Below are 18,569 nucleotides of genomic sequence, written 5' to 3' on the forward strand. Positions count from 1 at the left end.
GCTAACTTAAGCCCCTTTCTAAAGGCTTGAGGAGTCAGCCTTCCTGATAATAGAGGTGCAACTTCACCTCCCATTGTCCATGGCATGCTAAACACATGGTGACTTCCAGCAATTTTCCCCACTCCCACACTGAAGATCCTATAACCCATCTGCCTCGAAAAGTTTGGTCAGGAGTGAAAAGAGATTTCCTCTGATCCATCACTATAAAAAATACCGACTCTAGAATCTAGAACAACCTATACATACTCTTCAAGTAGTGTTCCCTGACTACCCCAACTCTACCCCAGATTTTACATAGGAACCCATCTCTGAACTAACTTCTAGCAGATTAACTGATCAAGCAGAAAAATAAGAATTGGTTTACTTTCCTGTCTGAATGACTAATTCATCCCTTGAAGGGTGGGGTTACATTTTATACATTTTTGTACAACCTAGAACAATTACCTGAAGAGGTCACAAAAGAAATGTTCATGTATTCACTAATCAAATGCAAAGAATGAGAATTGCAGAACACTTAATTGTGCTCATGGGGAACCTGTACATAGATGAAGAGACAGTCAATCCAACAGAACAAGGGGATACCACGTGGTTTTAAAGACAGGGTTCTATCTTTTCACCATACCTATTCAAACGGTATGCTGAGCAAAAAATCCCAGAAGCTGGACTATATAAAGAAGAATGGGGCATCAGGAATGGAGGAAGACTAATTAATAACCCGTGTTACGCAGATGACACAACCTTGCTTGCTAAAAGTGAAGTGGACTTGAAGACTTACTGATGAAGATCAAAGACTATAGTCTTCAGTGTGGATTACAACATCATGATAAATTGAGAAAAGACTGAAGTTGTCAAGAATTTCATCTTAATTGGATCCCCAATCAAAGCCCATAGAAGCAGCAGTAGAGAAATCAAACAACGTACTGCCTTGGGCGAATCTGTTCCAAAAGACCTCTTCAAAGTGTTGAAAAGCAAAGATGTCACCCTGGAGACTAAGGTGCGCCTTACCCAAGCCATGGTGTTTTCAATTGCCTCACATGCATGACAAAGCTGGACAATGAATAAGGAAACCCGAAGAAGAACTGACGCCTTTGAATTATGGTGTTGGCCAAGACTATTGAATATACCATGGACTCCCAAAAGAACAAACAAATTTGTCTTGGAAGAAGTAAGCCAGAACGCTGATTAGAAGCAAGGATGGCAAGACTTCGACTCACATTCTTTGGACATATTATCAGGAGGGATCAGTCCCTGGAGAAGGACGTCATGCTTGGTAAAGTAGAGAAAAAGAGGAAGACCCTCAATTTAATGAACTGACAGTGGCTGCAACAATGGGCTCAAGCATAAAAACAATTGTGAGGACAGTGCAGGACTGGGCAGTGTTTCGCACTGTTGTACACAGAGTTGCTACAAGTTGAAACCGACTCAACAGCACCTAACAACAATCAAGGGCATATAGTGGAGAAGTTAATAAAACCAAAAGACAAGCTGCTAACATTATCAAGAAAGGCACAGGGAAATACTTCCTCCTCTTATGTTCTGATTCCTCTTTTAAAATGAATATTCAAAGGGGACGGAAAAATACCTGAGCATCCGAGTGTGCTTCAAATTGTGCAGTCCCCCCTGTAGCCTGATCAAAGGTGTACATGAGGCGAATGTCTTCTTTGTGTAACTCATGGCCGTCTACAACAATGGTCCCTATTGGAGAATCAATTGCCACCGTTACTAAAACTATAGCATCCTCCTATTCAAGTCACCCCACTACCAATATGCTGAGCCACTTTTTTAAATTGTGCTTTAGATGAAAATTTATAGTTTAAGTTAATTTCTCATACAAACATTTATACACATATTGTTATGGGACCCCAGATGCAATCCCTATAATGTGAAAGTACACTCTCCCTTTCCATCACAGCTTTCCCGTGTCCATTCAACCAGATCCTATTACTTACTGTTTTCTCATCTCACCTCCGGACAGGAGCTGCCCATTTAGTCTTGTGTATCTACTTGAACTAAGAAGCACAATCTTCACGAGTATTATTTTATGTTTTACAGTCTAATCTAATCTTTGTCTGAACAGTTGGCTTTAGGAATGATTTTAGTTCTGGGTTAACAGAGAGTCCAGAGGCCATGTCTTCTGGGGTTCCTCAGTCTCAGTCAGACCATTAAGTCTGGTCTTTTTACTAGAATTTGTGTTCTTTACCACACTTTTCTCCTGCTCCTTCAGGGACCATCTGTTGTGTTCCCTGTCAGGGTGGTCACTGGTGGTAGCCAGGGACCATTTAGTTCTTCTGGTCTTAGGCTGATGGAGTCTCTGGTTTAGCTGACCCTCTTGTCTCTTGGGCTAATATTTTCCGTTATATCTTTGATATTCTTCATTTTCCTTTGTCCCAGGTGGGATGGGACCAATGGATGCATTTTACATGGCACTAGCAAGCTTTTTTAGGAAACCCTGGTGGCGTAGTGGTTAAGTGCTATGGCTGTGAACCAAAGGGTTGGCAGTTCGAATCTGTCAGGCGCTCCTTAGAATCTCTATGGGGCAGTTCTAATCTGTTCATTAGGGTCGCTATGAGTCGGAATCGACTCGACGGCACTGGGTTTTGTTTTTTTTTAGCAAGTTTTTAAGACCCCAGGCCAGAGTGGGATGCAGAACATCTTCTTAATAAGCTTTGTTATGCCAACTGACATAGATGTCCTCAGAAACCATGGACCCCAGACCCCCGACCCTGCTGCTCTGTCCCTTGAAGTGTTTTGCTGTGTTCAGGAAATGTCTTAGTTTTTGTTTTAGTTCAGTTGTGCTGACTTCCCCTGTACTGTGTGTTGTCCTTCCCTTCACCTAAGATAATTCTTGTCTATTATCTAGTTAGTGAATTCCCCTCTCCCTCACTCCCCACTCTCGTAACCATCAAGTATGCTTTCTTCCGTGTTTAAAACATTTCTTCAGTTCTTGTAATACTGGTCCCATACAATATTTGTCCTTTTGCAGCTGACTTATTTCATGCAGCATAATGCCCTCCAGATTCATCCATGTTGTGAGATGTTTCTGAGATTTATCACTCTTCTTTATTGTTGCATAGTATTATTCCATTGTGTGTATATACCATAATTTGTTAACCCATTCGTCTGTTAATGGGCACCTAGGTTGTTTTCATCTTTTTGCTATTGCAAACAGTACTGCAATGAACACGGTGTGCATATGCCTATTCGTGTGATGGCTCTTATTTCTCTAGGATATATTCCAATGAGTGGGATTGCTGGATCATATGCTACTTTCTATTTGTTCCAGTTGTAGGGTTACTGTTTTGATTTCGGCTCTACCTTCTTTTTGGATGTGTGCATTTATTGATATAAACTGACCTCTGAGCATTCCTTTTGCTGTCTCACAAAGGTTCTGTTTTCATTCTCATTTGATTCCGTGAATTTCTTTATTCTGTCCTTAATTTCTTCTATAACCCAATAGTTTTTGAGCAAGGTGTTGTTCAGTTTCCATGTGCCTGATTTTTTTTTTCCTTGCTTTTTCTGTTCTTGATTTCTACTTTTATGGCTGTATGATCAGAAAAGATGCTTTGTAAATATTTTGATGTTTTAGACTCTGTTATGGCTTGCTCTGTGGCCTAACGTGGGCTATTCAGGTGAATGTTCCATGTGCGTTGGAAAAGAAAGTATACTTGGCTGCTGCTGGGTGGAGTGTTCTGTATATGTCTATGAGGTCAAGCTGGTTGATTGTCGCATTCAGATCTTCCATGTCTTTACTGCGCTTCTTTCTGGATGTTCTGTCCTTCACCGAAAGTGGTGTGGTGAGGTCTCCTACTATTATTGTGGAGCTATTTCCCTTTTCAGTGCTGTTAGAGTTTATGTATTTTGGAGCCCTGTCATTGGGTGTGTAAATATTTATTATGGTTATGTCCTCCTAGTGTACTGACCCTTTAATCATTATATAGTGTCTTTCCTTATCCTTTGTGGCAGACTTTGCTTTAAAGTTTACTTTGTCAGAAATAAATATTGCCACTCTTGCTTTTTGATTGTTGTTTGCTTCATATATATATTTTTCCATCCTTGAGTTTTAGTTTGTGACTTTGAGTCTAAGGCATGTCTGTTGTAGGCAGCATATAGAGGGATCGTGTTTTTTAACCCATTCTGCCACTCTCTGTCTCTTCATTGGTGCATTTAGGCCACTTACATTCAGCGTGATTATTGATGGTATGAGTTTAGTTCTGTCATTTTGATGCATGTTTTGTGTTGACAATTTCTTCATCCCACTTAATTTTCTGTGCTGAGTCGTTTTTCTTTTATGAATTTTCTTTTTCATCTTTTTCACTGTTATTGACTTTGTATTTTCTGAATCTTTATGTTTTCCTTCTCTTTTACTTTCATGTGTAGGATTGTTAGTTTTCTTTATGGCTACCTGAATATATACCTCTCTTTTTATAAGTTTAAACCAATCTTTTATTTTTTGATATCACCTTGACTTCCTCTCCATATGAAATTTCTGTGACTATATTTAGTCCCTTTTTTTTGTTTTACTGTTGTCATCTTTCACATATTAACATCTGTTTCCCTATTTTCAGTGTTTTAGTTCTGATTTATTTTTGTGACTTCCCTATCTGTGTTGATATCTGGTTGTTCTGTCCTTTGTTCTAGTCTTGCGTTGTCATCTGATGTTACTGATTTTCTAACTGGAGGACTCCCTTTAGTATTTCTTGTAATTTTGGTTTGGTTTTTTGCAAATTTCCTTAACTTCTGTTTATCTGGAAATGCCCTAATTTCTCACCATATTTGAAAGACAGTTTTGTTGCATATATAATTCTTAGCTAGCAATTTTTTCTCTTCAAGGCTTTATATATGTCATCTCATTGCCTTCTTGCCTGCATGGTTTCTGCTGAGTAGTCAGAGCTTAGTCTTATTGACTCTCCTTTGTAGATGACTTTTTGTTTACCCCTAGCCCAAGCCACTTTTTGATGAGAATTTCATATCATAGCTGCAAAGGATCACTTTCTCCTAACTCATGTCACTGTTGCAACCAAGAAGAATGTGACACACGGCATTCCAATTTCTAGAACATTCTTTAGACTGTAATATGCTGCCTTGCAGAGAGTTAAGTCACCACCAGTGTGTTTTGTTTTATATAAACTCACAGATCCAAAGACATACCAAAGCAAAAAGCTCAAAGCTTCAAGAGGCTACAAGTCCCCACCATAAACAGAGCAGCATGATTTAATGAGAACACAGACACTGTGAGTCAAATCGACTCATGTTTGAATCTCAGGGCCACCACCAACTAGTGTAGTGTCAAGTACCAAGCATCCTGCCTGTTCAGGGTAGACAGAAGAGTAAAGATGATGATGGCACTTATTCTGTCTTCAGGAAGCCCATTGTGGGCACTCCTAATTATCCTCTTGGGCTCTGGGCATTCCATCAATGCAGAACAGTCCAATCAGAAACTACAAAAACTATAGATTTTCAGTTTCTAACAAGGCTTACATTTCAATGTTTTAACTACCTGGTGAAACAACTTAGGTTTGTGAGTTTTTACCAATTTAGAATTTCAGGTAAAATTAGGACAGACAACTCTTGGCTACTGACCTCTCATGTTTTATTAATTCTATCTAATAATTTGGAGACTCTTAGGGGCATTTCCCCTAATTTCCACAATCACTAGGTTGCAAGTTCTTAAGAGGTCACCTGCTTCCTCAGTTCTCAAATCGTTATTCTCATGCATGACACCTCCAACTTCAAAGGAAGCCCTAGCAGTGAAACACCTTATGCCCTGTGGCAGCTGCATGAACATGGGCAGCCATACTCAGGCCAAGTATAACTCAAATGATGGCAGAGCTCTGCACTCCTGAGCACCCTGAAAGGTTCTTTAGAGTGGAGGAGACAGGGGGGAGAATTCCCTTTCCTAACCACCTAGTTTACTTAGGCCCCTATTACATGACCTCATACTACTCTATACTGTTCCTTCACAGGATTTCTCAAAACCATGATTAATGATTTCTTCAATGTCTGTCAGTACACCATGAAGGTAAGGCCAATGTCTGTCTTATTCAACTCTACATTCCCAATGCCAGCCCCACAGAAGGGCCTTAAAAAATATCTGTTGAATGGATGAACCTAGTCTTCCCCAAATAAGAAACCAAAGTATAAATTCTAAATATTTTAGAGGACTGAGATAACTTTTGACCCAGTTCGCCTACACAGAAAGCTCCAAACTTCAATGCTAACTTCTTTCTTCTAGAAATAACTAATATTTTCTTGTGAATATTTCCAGTTTCCTGACACCTTCAAAAGTCATCTTCTTTTCTCCCGCAAGTGACATCTGGTAACAACAACGCTCTACGTACCCATTGGTTTGTAATGAAGATTCTGGCTCTCTCAGCACTAGGGTAAATTTTCTAGGCACACATCACCATTTGCGGAATTCAACAGTAAACTATGGTTCACTCATTTGATTGAGTAATATCTATCTAGAAATAGAGCCTAACGAAATAAATTTCACCAAAGTTTTATATGCTCCAATATGCACACACCACACTACACACCCACTGCTGTAAAGTCGATTCTGACTCATAGCAGCCCTACAGGACAGAGTAGAACTGCCCGATAGAGTTTCCAAGGAGCACCTGGAGGTTATGAACTGCCAACCTCTTGGTTAGCAGCTGTAGCACTTAACCACTATGCCACCAGGGTTTCCCCAATATGCACTGCAATATTATTTATAACACTAAAAAAAATGGAAAAATTTAAAGCATCAGCAAAAAAAAAAAAGGACTGGTAAAATACATTAAAATGTAACCATATGAAGGAAAACTATGCAGCTATTAAAATAGCATTTTCCAAGACCAATGACATAAAAAATTTATGACGTAAAGTGAAAAATGTAAAACAAAAAGATGAATAAAGATATATATCATGAAAAATATATAAAAGTGAAGTTTAAAATTACAGCGTGATCTCAATATCGTAAGGCTATAATTATGACTCTACATGTAACTGGAAGAAATAAATCAGAATTTTAACAGGGGCCCAGCACCCAGAATGCTAAACAGCACACAGTAGTCACTCACCCTATGTTAATGGATGGTAGTGGGTTAAGATCATTTTTCTTTTCTTCTTAAATTTTCCTGTATTATCAGAACTATATAAACATTTTTTTAATCAGAAAAAAAAAATTATTTAAGAATAGGATGTGACAGTAAAAGTCAAATGAATGCCTAACCACGGTGCAGATCTATCTGCATGCGGAGAGCAGCAGTGCCATCACACCAAATACTGACCGTTCTTTTGGAACTGTTCCAGCTCCTCATCACTCAACTGCTTGATAGAGGTCATCACTGCTTTAAAGGCTCCTTTCAGTCGCTTCCCAAGGACCATGTGATCAGGTTCGGCCTTCAGCCGGATGCCATATTTATTTTTATCTGTAGACAGTGTAACTTCCCGAACATTCAATTCCTATAGTTGGTGGACACGAGAAAACAAAAAATAACTGAAAATGTATGTCCACACAAAAACTTGCACGTAAATGTTCACAGCAACCTTATTCATAATAACAAAAAAGTAGAAACAATTCAAATGTTGTTTCCAAATTGAGGGGCAGATGGAGTGTGACTGGTTTTCTTGTTGGGGATGGCTGGAAATGTTCTAAAATTGAGACAGTGATGGTTGCACAACTTGGCAAAATACTAAAAAACTACTGAATTGTACACCTTAGAAGAGTAAATTACAAAAGTCATTCTTGTTGAGATCAAGTAAGATGGCTAGGCATAACTGACAAGGATTCTAAGAATTGGAAATACAAACTTCATCTTTCAGGGGTAACCTCTGCTGAAGCAATTGTAGAATACCACATGTTAACTATCAACCAGAAGAATCAGCTAATCGTAGCATTTTGTCCCTCCATCATGTTAGTTAAGGGCTATGGATGCAGCAGGGAATGGTGACAGTACAGTAAGAGATATGAAACTATGGATCATGAGAACTACAGACTGAAGCAAATACTAGCAGAACATCTAGTTCTGCCAATTATATTTAACTAAATTAACTGATCCCATTAAAAGTGATTAAGATATTTTATTTTTTAAAAAACACTAAATTTCTTTCCATGTCTAAAGGCATTAATTACAGAATTTATAATCTCCTTAACTTTCTGGTTTCTAATATTTGTCTGGAATTCTCCAGCAATTCAAAATCAAATATGGAAATTAATATATCCTACAAAAATGGACTAAAATATTTGGTGTGGGAAGAAAAAAAAATGAAGTTAAATAATATTTTTATTTCCAAAACGTAACAGAATAAAGCATCTTGTGAGGGTAACTGATGCTATATTTTAAAATTTTGACCCTAAGATTCTACTGCTAGGAAACTACCTGATATTCATAAACCTAAATTCTGAACAAATATATTATGATGCATCCAGAAAGCGAACAGTATGCAGTTACTAAAAAGAATAGAGCTCTCTGTTATTAGATGGGATGCCCTTTAAGATATAAAGTGAAAAAAAGCAAGATTACAGACTTGCATATAGTGATCCTCTATATGCATAAATAAAACCACAATCGTGTGTGTGTGCGTATGTGTATACGTATGCAGATATGTGTGCACATATGTATGAAGGCCCAGAACACCAGTGAATTCACTAGACAGAAGAGTGAACTTCTCTAGGAGGAAGGCGAGGCCTCAGAGAGCAGAATGGGGTAGAAAGAGACTCACTTTTTATTGTGTATACTCCATGCTAGTGTTTGAACTATTTGTAACTAATATGTATTCATCTGCTACTTGTATAATTTGAAGGAACAATTATTTTTTTTTTGTTGGTTAATTATCAAAAAGTATTTTGGGGGAAGAAGTGGATGAAGGCAATAAATAATCCAAATAAGGTAAAGAAATTCACTGATTTTGAAATCTCTATTAAAGAATCATAATTACATTATTAAAATTTATGATGATTCTAAGCAAAGTGTAAAATTTTATGGATACTGTTAAATTTGTTACAGGTACACAACAATATTCGAGAAAAATAATAAATTATAACTCAAAGTGTACTTAATTAAAGAGTATTAATCAAAATAATCTTTTCCAAGTAGGAAGTCTATTTCGACGCCAAACAGATAAATCATCTATCTTACCTCAATGATATACTTCTCTAAAGATCTGATATCTTTAAGAGCTTCTGGGTCTTGGTGGATAACCACAATTTCTTTCAAAGGGTACTAGGAGGAAAAGAGAGGGGAAAAAGTTCACTAAACAACCAGGTCCCTGAACTGCGGAAAAATGGAATGTTGAATGTTTTATTTGAATTTCAGCTCCTATCTGTCTCAGCTAGTACACCGTTCTTACAGAAGAGAAAAAAAAAATTTATGCCATTGCTGGAAGGTCTTTACATTTAGAAAACATTCCAAAGACGTAATTATTTAGGTCTGTGTGATGTAAAATAAAAATTAAATTTCAAACCTTTATTGGAATAGTTTTGCGGTCTCGGATCACTCGCCCAAGTTCTATCACAGACTGCATTCTGGACACTGCACTTTCAGTTTTCTTGTCCAACAATTCCTCTCTGATTAGTAGAGGCAGGGGTAGGAAAGAAAAGAGATTTAAAACAAGAAAATACCATATACCACGAGGTTTAAGCAAGGAAGCAGATCAAGCTCAGGACCTGGTGAAGCAGCTAGGAGAAAACTAGCGCTCAAGCCTGCTGCTCAGTGCCCAGCAGCACCCAAGGTAGCCACCAATGGGCCCAGCCATACCCACCTCCCAGAGCTCTAATGAGGCAGTCCACGGCCCTCCTATCTCCCACCCTGTAGCCTGAGCACCAGCTGAGGTGGGAGGCAGGGCAGGAAGGGGCTGGGGCAGGGAATGCCCACTCTCCTCGTTCCTCCCCCAGCCAGGATGCCGTGAGGCTGGGGGCCCCACACGTGCATGGCTCTGGTTTACCTGTGCTTCATTCTTACCGAACGTGGGGTAACATGAGGTAGTGAATACTGAGTATGTCCTTGTCCTGGACAGAAACTGGATCGATCAGCATCTTTAGATTCTGATACATCAATTCCGTGAGAAAAGGTGTATAGGGAGCCTAGATGAGAACAGATAACACCATTCATTCACACACAGGCAACATCAACTGATCTTACTTAGACTGAAAACCTTCATCTGAACATTCTGGAGAATGACATAGTAACACACCCAAAATGGACATTAGGAGACTAAACATAGCCTAGGGAGAAGAAATGGCCTCGTTTTGATTTGGGGAGCTGGACATCTGTGAAGCCCATCAGCAGGACCTAAAGCACCTCCAGCCTCCTTGAGGATGTCCGTAATAAAAACCAGGAGCCACAGACCTGGCTTTACACTCAGCTTACCACTTATCAGCCACATAGGTATGCAGAGAGGCCTGTCTGTCCCTAAGCCTCAGAAACCTCATCTCTCAACAGGAAAAGGCCATCTGTTTCACAGGACAGTGGTGAACAGTGAGTGAGACAGTGCAGGGAAGGTCCCAGGTATGCACAGGACTCGATCAGGTTCTCATGAACTGCATGTGATGCCAATGAACAGAAGGCTTATACATCAGAGCAGCAGAGATAGAATACATGGGTAAAACGGGAGATTTTTCCCTATTACACTACTTAATTAGTGTTTTAAGCTGTAGAAACATGCCCCAAAGAATTATATATTTTCCTGTTGATATTAATTTAAAATATTGCCTTTGATATGTTTCTGTGGTTAGCCAGTTTAAGTACCTTCCCATTCTCCCCGGATAACTACGGCAATCCACATTAAGATGAGGTATGTTATTTCAAAGGGAACTGCAGGCCCTCAGTCTTGACCCGAGGACCTTCCCTGGGTGGTAGTGCCAGGGACTATAAGAAAGACTCCAGCTGCTGAAGCCGATGTTTCTTAGTCCTTACTCAACATACATAAGCTAACGAGATTTCTGAAAAGGAACTAGAGATATAAGTTGTTTTAAAACTCCTATTTCTATTTCTTGTGGAACAAATACAGAGTAGACAGCATGCCATGGAGACTGTAGATGGAGGAAGCAAAAGTAATATGGTATCGCGTGGCTGCCCACAAGGCCAAAGAATCTTAGAAAGAGGTCAAGCATCTTACCATAAGTCTGCACAAAGAAAGCAGAACGCTAAACAAGGTTTCCAAGGCCATAATACAATCCTCTGTCCCATTTTCACCCTAGAGAACAGAAAAGGTCAGAAATCTGCCTATTCATAAACATTAAAATGCTAAAAATAAATGTTTTAATCATAAAACTATTCTAAGAAGTTTATAAAAAAGAGGCAGCCTACAGAGAGAAGACAGCACACAGACAGAACAACTGAGAAAACAACAATCACAGGTAGTCTGACCATTGCCATCCAAGTGTGATGAGAACTCAGAAAAGGGATGGGCGTTGTCCAACCCCCTTATTATCTCCCATCTCTGAGGCAGAGAGCATGGAAAGCGGCTCTGTACATCTGACGTAAAGGTGGGCGGCAGGGCCAAAGATGTTCAAAAGGTTACACTCTTTTCCAGTGCTGGAAAGCCTGAAGTAGCGTTAGCAGATGCTGCTATGATGCTACTGCATTGTAATAAATTACTAAATTTTTGCCAAGTGCTATCTGCCTTACATTTTTATTGGGTGTGTCTTGAAAGCCATAGTTTTAAAGAAATTGAGATTGTGCAAAAGTTGTGCATGCTTTGAATGAGGTAAGTTGTTTTTATTTTTACAAAATTATAACTATGCAAGTGTGTTTATTAAAAGGACACAAAACTACCAAAAAAAAAGTGTTATTCTGACTTGAGGATAAAACGGATTCACATGCAACAGAAACAGCTGCTAACAGAAAATTTTAAAGTACCTTTAGGTAAGATTTCTTATTAAATAGAAAAAGTATATACTGTGTATTGTTTATAATTACACTTATTCACTGTAGGAAAAATGTAAATATAGTAATAAAATAAAAATTGACTATAATTAAGTTACCCAGAGATATGACTGTAAACATTTTAGTCTATGTCACTCCAGATACACGTATGTACATACATATGTATACGTTTATGTATACACACACGTGTGCATGGTGTGTATATGCTGGATTTAAACATAAATAAAATTACTGTTTCATAACTTAAATTTCAACAAACATTAAGGTGGGAATGATGACCACTGGAAGCCTTTATCTGGCCTTGTACTAAGTGTATCTATCACTTTCTGTCTTATACCATAGTTATGTATGTCCACAGCTTAAATCCTGGGACCAGGACCCATGCTTGGCTCATCTTAAATCTCCAACAGGCTTAAAGAAGACTTTTGTCCAGGAATACTCAATAACTCACTCCCTGGCAGGAGAAGGAAAGGTTGCTCCTTCAAGATCACGGCCATACCTGACAACTTTTGCAAAATATTTGCATGAATTTATTTCTGAGTTGAAGAGGTCTGCTCAGTTTAGTCTTAAGGGCCCTTGAGACATTCCAATATGGCATTTCCATAATTCTGTTTTGAAAATATGCAACATGACCTGTAGAACTTATAGGTAGGTCCCCAGTGAATGGCGCTGCTATTATATGCCGTCAAGGCGATTCCCACACACAGCAACTCTGTATGACAGAGTAGGGCTGCCCCATAGGGTTTTCTAAGCTGTCATCTTTATGGGAGTAGATCGCCAGGTTTTTCCCCCTGCAGAACTGATTGGTTCAAACTGCCAACCTTGTGACCGGCAGCTTAACTGTTGTGCCACCAGGACAACTTTGAATGGTGACAGTTAATACACAAGGTAAAAGAAAAAGACGGCTTCCAGTAACTGAGAACATTTGCAAACACTCCCTTCCATTTGGATGTTCTCATTTTTTCTCAGCTCTCAAACTTCATGTTTTTTGCTTTCCAACAGAGCAGTCTGTACTTACCTTTAACCTCCTGCGGTTCATTCTGACATACCAGTTGGTCAAAATATCCACAAATTTGACCAGGCGAGGCACCACAGTATAAAGCCTATAAGCTAAAAGTAAGACAAATTAACCAGGCAGCAAGTATATACTAAGAATTTAGGGGGTTCTGGAGAGGACTGGATAAAAATAAAGAGCAGGCAGTTCCTGCTATCCAAGGGCCTCTACTCTTACTAGGAGAAAAGAAGAGGCAAAGTGACAGTCAGCATAATAAACAGCTGATTTACTCAGGATGTACTGTGGCAGTCAAGATGTTGACCGCTTGTATATAAAACCTCATTTAACAGTCATAACCACATTATACATGACTCATAAACCCCCACTGGACGGTGAGAAAAACTGAGGGTCAAACAAGTAAGTGATGTGCCAGAGGATACACTGTTAATAACTAGACCCACAGTACGTGTGGTGAAAAGCTGAAAGCTGCCCAGCGCACAACTTCAGGAGGCACCATTTCCATGGAGCAGTGCAGTAAGGAAGGCTGACAAGACTGCAGCTTCTTCCCATTACACTACATGCACTTCGACTAACAAAGAAAAAGGCTTTAATTAGATACTAAGAGGCATAGCACAGGCCAGTGGTTCTCAACCAGCAGCAATTTTGCCCTCTAGGAGGCATTTGGCAATGTTTGGAAACATTTTTGGTTGACACAACTTGGGGAGAGGGTACACCTGGCACCTAGTGGGTAGAGGTCAGGAATGCTGCTAAACATCCGACAACGCACAGACAGCTCCTATCAGAATGATAGAGCCCAAAATGTCAACAGTGCTGCTGCTGAGAAACTCTGGCACAGGATACGAATAAAACAGAAGGGGCTTTCTAAAGGTTAAAATAGTAAAGAAAGCTAAAGAAGGTAGTGGAATGAAAGGAGAGTTTTGAAGAATTAGAAGGATTTGAAGGCTCACCTGAGGAGCTCAGAAGACAAGTAGGAAAGTAAAGGCATCTAGCCAATCTTGTTTGAGGCACAGGCTTATTTTAAGCATTCCCTCACTGACCTGTCTATAATCTGTTGCACAAAAACTAATACCAACAACAAAAAGAATAAAGCCTAAAATTATAAACAAATACAGTTTTAATGAAAAAATTCCAGGGAATGTTAAATGATGCTCCAGGTCTAAAGAGGCAAGAAACTGCAAAGGGCAGTGCCTGGGACATGTGGAGGTGCCAGGCTCACAAAGACCAGGCTGAGGCGCTGACGCGGTTAAGTCCCTAGGCCAGAGTCGCTAACGGATCACGAGTTCCTAGACAGGCGATGTCAGTGATCTGAGCTTCCGGGTCTAATCTGTGACAGAAAGATCTGTCTAAATTATTCCCAGGGTTCACTACACTTTTAACCTTCTAGGAACCGAGAGTTTTCTGCGTTCAGGTTTCGACTCCGAGTGAATGAACCTGGCATGTACCGAGTAGTCATTAAATAGCAGCAGAAGCAGCGACTGCTGAAACCACTAGTAGTAACTGCAAACTCTTCAAGGTACGCTCACGATTTAGTCCTCACACCTCCACACGGCAGGCACTACCACTGTGCCCTCTTCACTGATGAGCGTGCTGGGGCCACGAAGCTGACACGCGGGCGGGGGAGAACTGCATCTGAACCTAGGCAGTCTGGGTCCGCAGTCTGTATCTTAAGTCTGTGTGTGCTGCCTCCCGCCGCACCATCTCCACGAGGGGTACAGCCAGGTGGTGTGTACACGTTCTAACACCAGGCTGACCACAGAGAGATGGTCTTCCAGCTGTGGTGTATGCACTCTTAGACCTGGCTTCACAGAGGAGGTTTGATGGCTGTGGCTGGAGCCTAAAGGTGGCGGAGGTCCTAGGGCAACAATCTCCACCACTGCTTCCTCCTCACTCATCGTTCACAAAGAGAGAAAAGTGGACGGAAGCAGGGCCCAGGCATTGAGGGGAAAGCACAGTGCATCCCTAGTGCTGCCATTGCCAGTTCGAGTCTGCCCTCTGCTGCCTTGTAGAACGACCATGACCGCTCTATCCACATTCATTAACATGGATTTCTGAGTTTCCAACAACTCCTTAAAAGCAGAGCCGCAGCCTGTTTTCACCGTTTGACCACCATTTTGAAAGTTATATGATCCTTATAAATGTTTAATTTTCTTGGATTAATAGTCCTATTGTGCTAAACACAAAGACCCAGTGTAAGGGTCACCGACCATTCCAGGAAGAGCCATGTACCAGTGACCGGGCTATGGCGGCTGCTGAGGAGGAACAGCCCCCATGCATACATCACAGTAATGCTCTGGCCCATTGCTATCCACTGGAGAGCTGTACCTGCACAACAGCATCCAGTAACCACAGGGCGTGGGGTGGAGGGAGGGCTAATCTCCCCAGGTCAGCCACAGGGATGCAATCTCCTCTCCCCTTCATTGTGACCCAGAGTACTCTGCCCACTTACTTCATGAGGCTCATTTTGTCTTCATTTAGAGTCAGGCCCATCTTAGGTATCCTAGTCAATAGTTTCTGGAAATTTTCATCTTGACATATGGTTGTATTGATCACAAACTTTGAGGAAACCCATATAATATCCTACATATATCTAAAACCAAATTCACTGTTACTTGGTAACAGATACAGGGAAATTTCTATTTCATTATTGCTTTTCTGCATTGTCTAATTTTAGTAGACAAGGACTACTTATTTAATAATAAAAGTAGATCTAAAAAGAAATTTAAAATAGTACTTATTGAGTACTATCATCTGACAGTTAGTTTATGTACATAATCTCCATTTAAGCTTCACTACAACTCTTACTGGAGCTCTGATGGTGCAGTGGTTAAGAACTTGGCTGCAAACCAAAAGGTCGGTAGTTCAAAACCACCAGCTGCTCCTTGAAAACTCTATGGGACAATTCTCTCTGTCCTATAGGGGGTCACAGTGAGTTGGAATCCACTTGACAGCAATGGGTGGGAACAACTCTATCAGGCATTTTACAGATAAAGGAACTGAGGCTTCTGAAGGTGATTCAATACTTTTCAAGGCAGAAAGAGTGCTAGGAGCTGAGTTTTGAACACATAGCTGTCCAGCTCCAAAGCTTATATTCTCTCCACAATTCCTGGGCTTATCATGGCACTCTGCATGGAGGTAATGCCATTTGGACATCCCCAAATTACAACTCCCTCCAGACCTTGAAACAAACACATTTCTACAAAGAACTACCCTTATCAAAATTGTATTTGAGAGGTTAAAAAACATATTTTAAGAAAACAATATAAATGTCCAAAAATGGAAATAATTAAATCAACTATAGTATATACACATACTATTATTTAGGTACTATAAGTTATAAAGAGTTTATTAAACCTTGCACTATTGTTTGTTATAATGTTAAATCAAATCAGGGTACAGGAATGTCAGTACATACAGAAAACTATAAAATAACAAACCTATGTAGAGAAAGAAAATATAAAACTGTCAACCATATTTTCTTTAGATGGTAGGACAGCAGGTATTTTCCTCTTTTTCTACTGCTCTGTATCTTCCAAAATTTCTATAAATTTTCCTTAATGTTTATGAATAGAGATGGTGAAATATCAAAAAGGTAACTGTAAAAAGGAACAATCTTCATACCAAGGAGGGCGGCCGGGAAGAGACCTACCTGACATTTCTGTCTCAAAGAACCCGATGAGCGACTGCATGCAGGACAGGATCCAGCAGTCGGTGATGTTGGTGCTGGCTTTAGCCATGTTCTCATTGTAGAGGAATTCTATCTCTTCCTCCTAGTGATTTACAATTATGAAGACATTCTGAATGCTTAGGGGGAAGTTACTGTGAGAGAAACAGACTCTTTAAACCATTAAACTAATAGAAACAGCAAAAATTAAAAAAAAAAGACCCAGATCCTTTCAGCAATCTGTATTTGATTCTTGGCAGTTTTTTCAAAATAGATACTAAGTTGGGATATTAAGTCCTCAAAAAATGAATTACATTTTTGAGTAGACTCAAGACAATCTAGGAGAAAATTACACCCCCACACCATAGAGAATTGAGATACTCCAAAATCTTGTCCTCAAGTACTTAGTGTAGTATAGTTCACACAGCTTTAGTTGTTTTAAACCAAAGAAAGAAACTACAGAAAAATCAACTAGGATCAGATCACTATTCATACATTAAAAATGAGTGCTGGGAATTTCTTTGCTTAAGCTGTTCATTCTACCTAGAATGCTCTATATCCGTCTTCTTGCTTTGGACAATCCTCCTCTATGCTAAAGGCCCCCTTCACCTATCTCTATTGCCCAATTTACCACCCTTTGGTGCTCTCTTGACATTGATGGGTAAATGTTTCCAGCATTCATTTGTTGAAGCAACTCAACTGGCATTCTGTCAATTCCTGGAGCCTTGTTTATCATCAACGCCTACAGTGCAGCCTGAACTCTGTCTTTCAGTACTGATGGTTCTTAATCATACGCTACCTCCTGAAATGGTGGAACGACGGCCAATTCTTTTTGGTACAGTGACTCTATATTCCTTTAATCTTCTTCTGATGCTTCCTGAATCATTAAATTTTTACCCACAAAATCCTGCAGTATTGCAACTCGACACTTGAATTTTCTCTTCAGTTCTTTCGGCTTGAGAAATGCTGACTGCGTTCTTCCCTTTTTGTTTTTTAACTCCAGGTCGTTGGACATTTCATAATTCTTTACATTGTCTTCCTGAGCTGCCCTTTGAAATCTGTTCAGCTTTTTTACCTCATCATCTCTTCTGTTTGCTTTAGCTATTCTGTGCTTATGAGCAAATTTCAGAGCGTCTTCTGACATCTTTCTAATTTTTTCCTGTCTTTTTAGTGATTTTTGATATATATATGATGTCCTTGAAGTTTTCCCACAATTCTTCTGGCTTTTAGTCATTGGTGTTTAGCACACCAAATCTATTTCTGAGATGGTCTCTAAATTCAGGTGAAATATATTGAAGGGCACACTCTGGCCCTCGTGGACTTGCTTTGATTTTCAGCTTCAACTTGAACTTGCTTCAACTTGAATTACGTTGTTGCAAAAATCTATTTCCGATGAATAAGTTATTAGTCTTGCAGAATTCTATCGAAATGTTACCAGGTGGAAACCCCAGGTTCTTACTTGGCATGACTCATACCGGCCAATAAAGAGAATGAGGCAGAAGAACAGGAAAGCTACCTTCATGCCGTTGTACAAGGAAATGGAGTCAGTTGGAGCTGCTGCTCGCCAAGGGTGAACAGGCAAGTTACTTTTAAAGAGGTTTACAAGTAGAGAGTTCATATAAGTTATGTCAGCAACATTTTTAACCATACTACAGGTGCAATGAGGTTTACATAAAACCGCCAAGCCAAAGCAGGATTTAAGCGCGAAGCTGGGGTGCACGGCCAGGCGGGGGCAGGAGACACAGCATTGCAGGGGAGGAAGCCAGGTAAAGAATACAGCACTGTGGGCTGGGGGGTGGGGGGGTCTGTTTCAGTGCAATCTCCTGTGTTGTTTCAATTACCTAGCTCACTGTGAGACCAAGAACTCAATTTGTCCTGTTTCCGGGAGAGAATTCCTGAGTAGCTGAGGTGCCTTTATTAAAATATTCAGACTACTCCTGAGGATTTGTGCCAATGAGTGGGGGCTAATGAATGTGGGAGGATAGGGCGCCCCACTGGGACATGGAAGCTTTCTGACAGTAAC

At 40.0% G+C, this 18,569-nt stretch overlaps 1 protein-coding gene and 1 non-coding gene across 4 annotated transcripts in view; both read right to left on the reverse strand.

Moving 5' to 3' along the window:
* Nucleotides 1-18,569, reverse strand: part of IARS1 (isoleucyl-tRNA synthetase 1) — a 119,252-nt gene that overhangs the window by 26,804 nt on the left and 73,879 nt on the right. For all 3 annotated transcript variants that reach the window (XM_049896102.1, XM_049896101.1, XM_049896103.1), the window contains exons 20-27: nt 16,532-16,652; nt 12,889-12,980; nt 11,101-11,178; nt 9,945-10,066; nt 9,448-9,550; nt 9,123-9,206; nt 7,272-7,446; nt 1,583-1,695 (exon numbers count right to left, since the gene is read on the reverse strand). In XM_049896102.1, coding sequence (XP_049752059.1) covers nt 1,583-1,695; nt 7,272-7,446; nt 9,123-9,206; nt 9,448-9,550; nt 9,945-10,066; nt 11,101-11,178; nt 12,889-12,980; nt 16,532-16,652 — 888 coding nt within the window. The remainder of the gene's footprint in view (nt 1-1,582; nt 1,696-7,271; nt 7,447-9,122; nt 9,207-9,447; nt 9,551-9,944; nt 10,067-11,100; nt 11,179-12,888; nt 12,981-16,531; nt 16,653-18,569) is intronic.
* Nucleotides 15,104-15,237, reverse strand: LOC126083505 (small nucleolar RNA SNORA84). Its single transcript, XR_007518847.1, has one exon. It is a non-coding gene; the product is annotated as a small nucleolar RNA SNORA84 (small nucleolar RNA).

Source organism: Elephas maximus, chromosome 9 (assembly GCF_024166365.1).
Source record: "Elephas maximus indicus isolate mEleMax1 chromosome 9, mEleMax1 primary haplotype, whole genome shotgun sequence".
Taxonomy (NCBI): Eukaryota; Metazoa; Chordata; class Mammalia; order Proboscidea; family Elephantidae; genus Elephas; species Elephas maximus.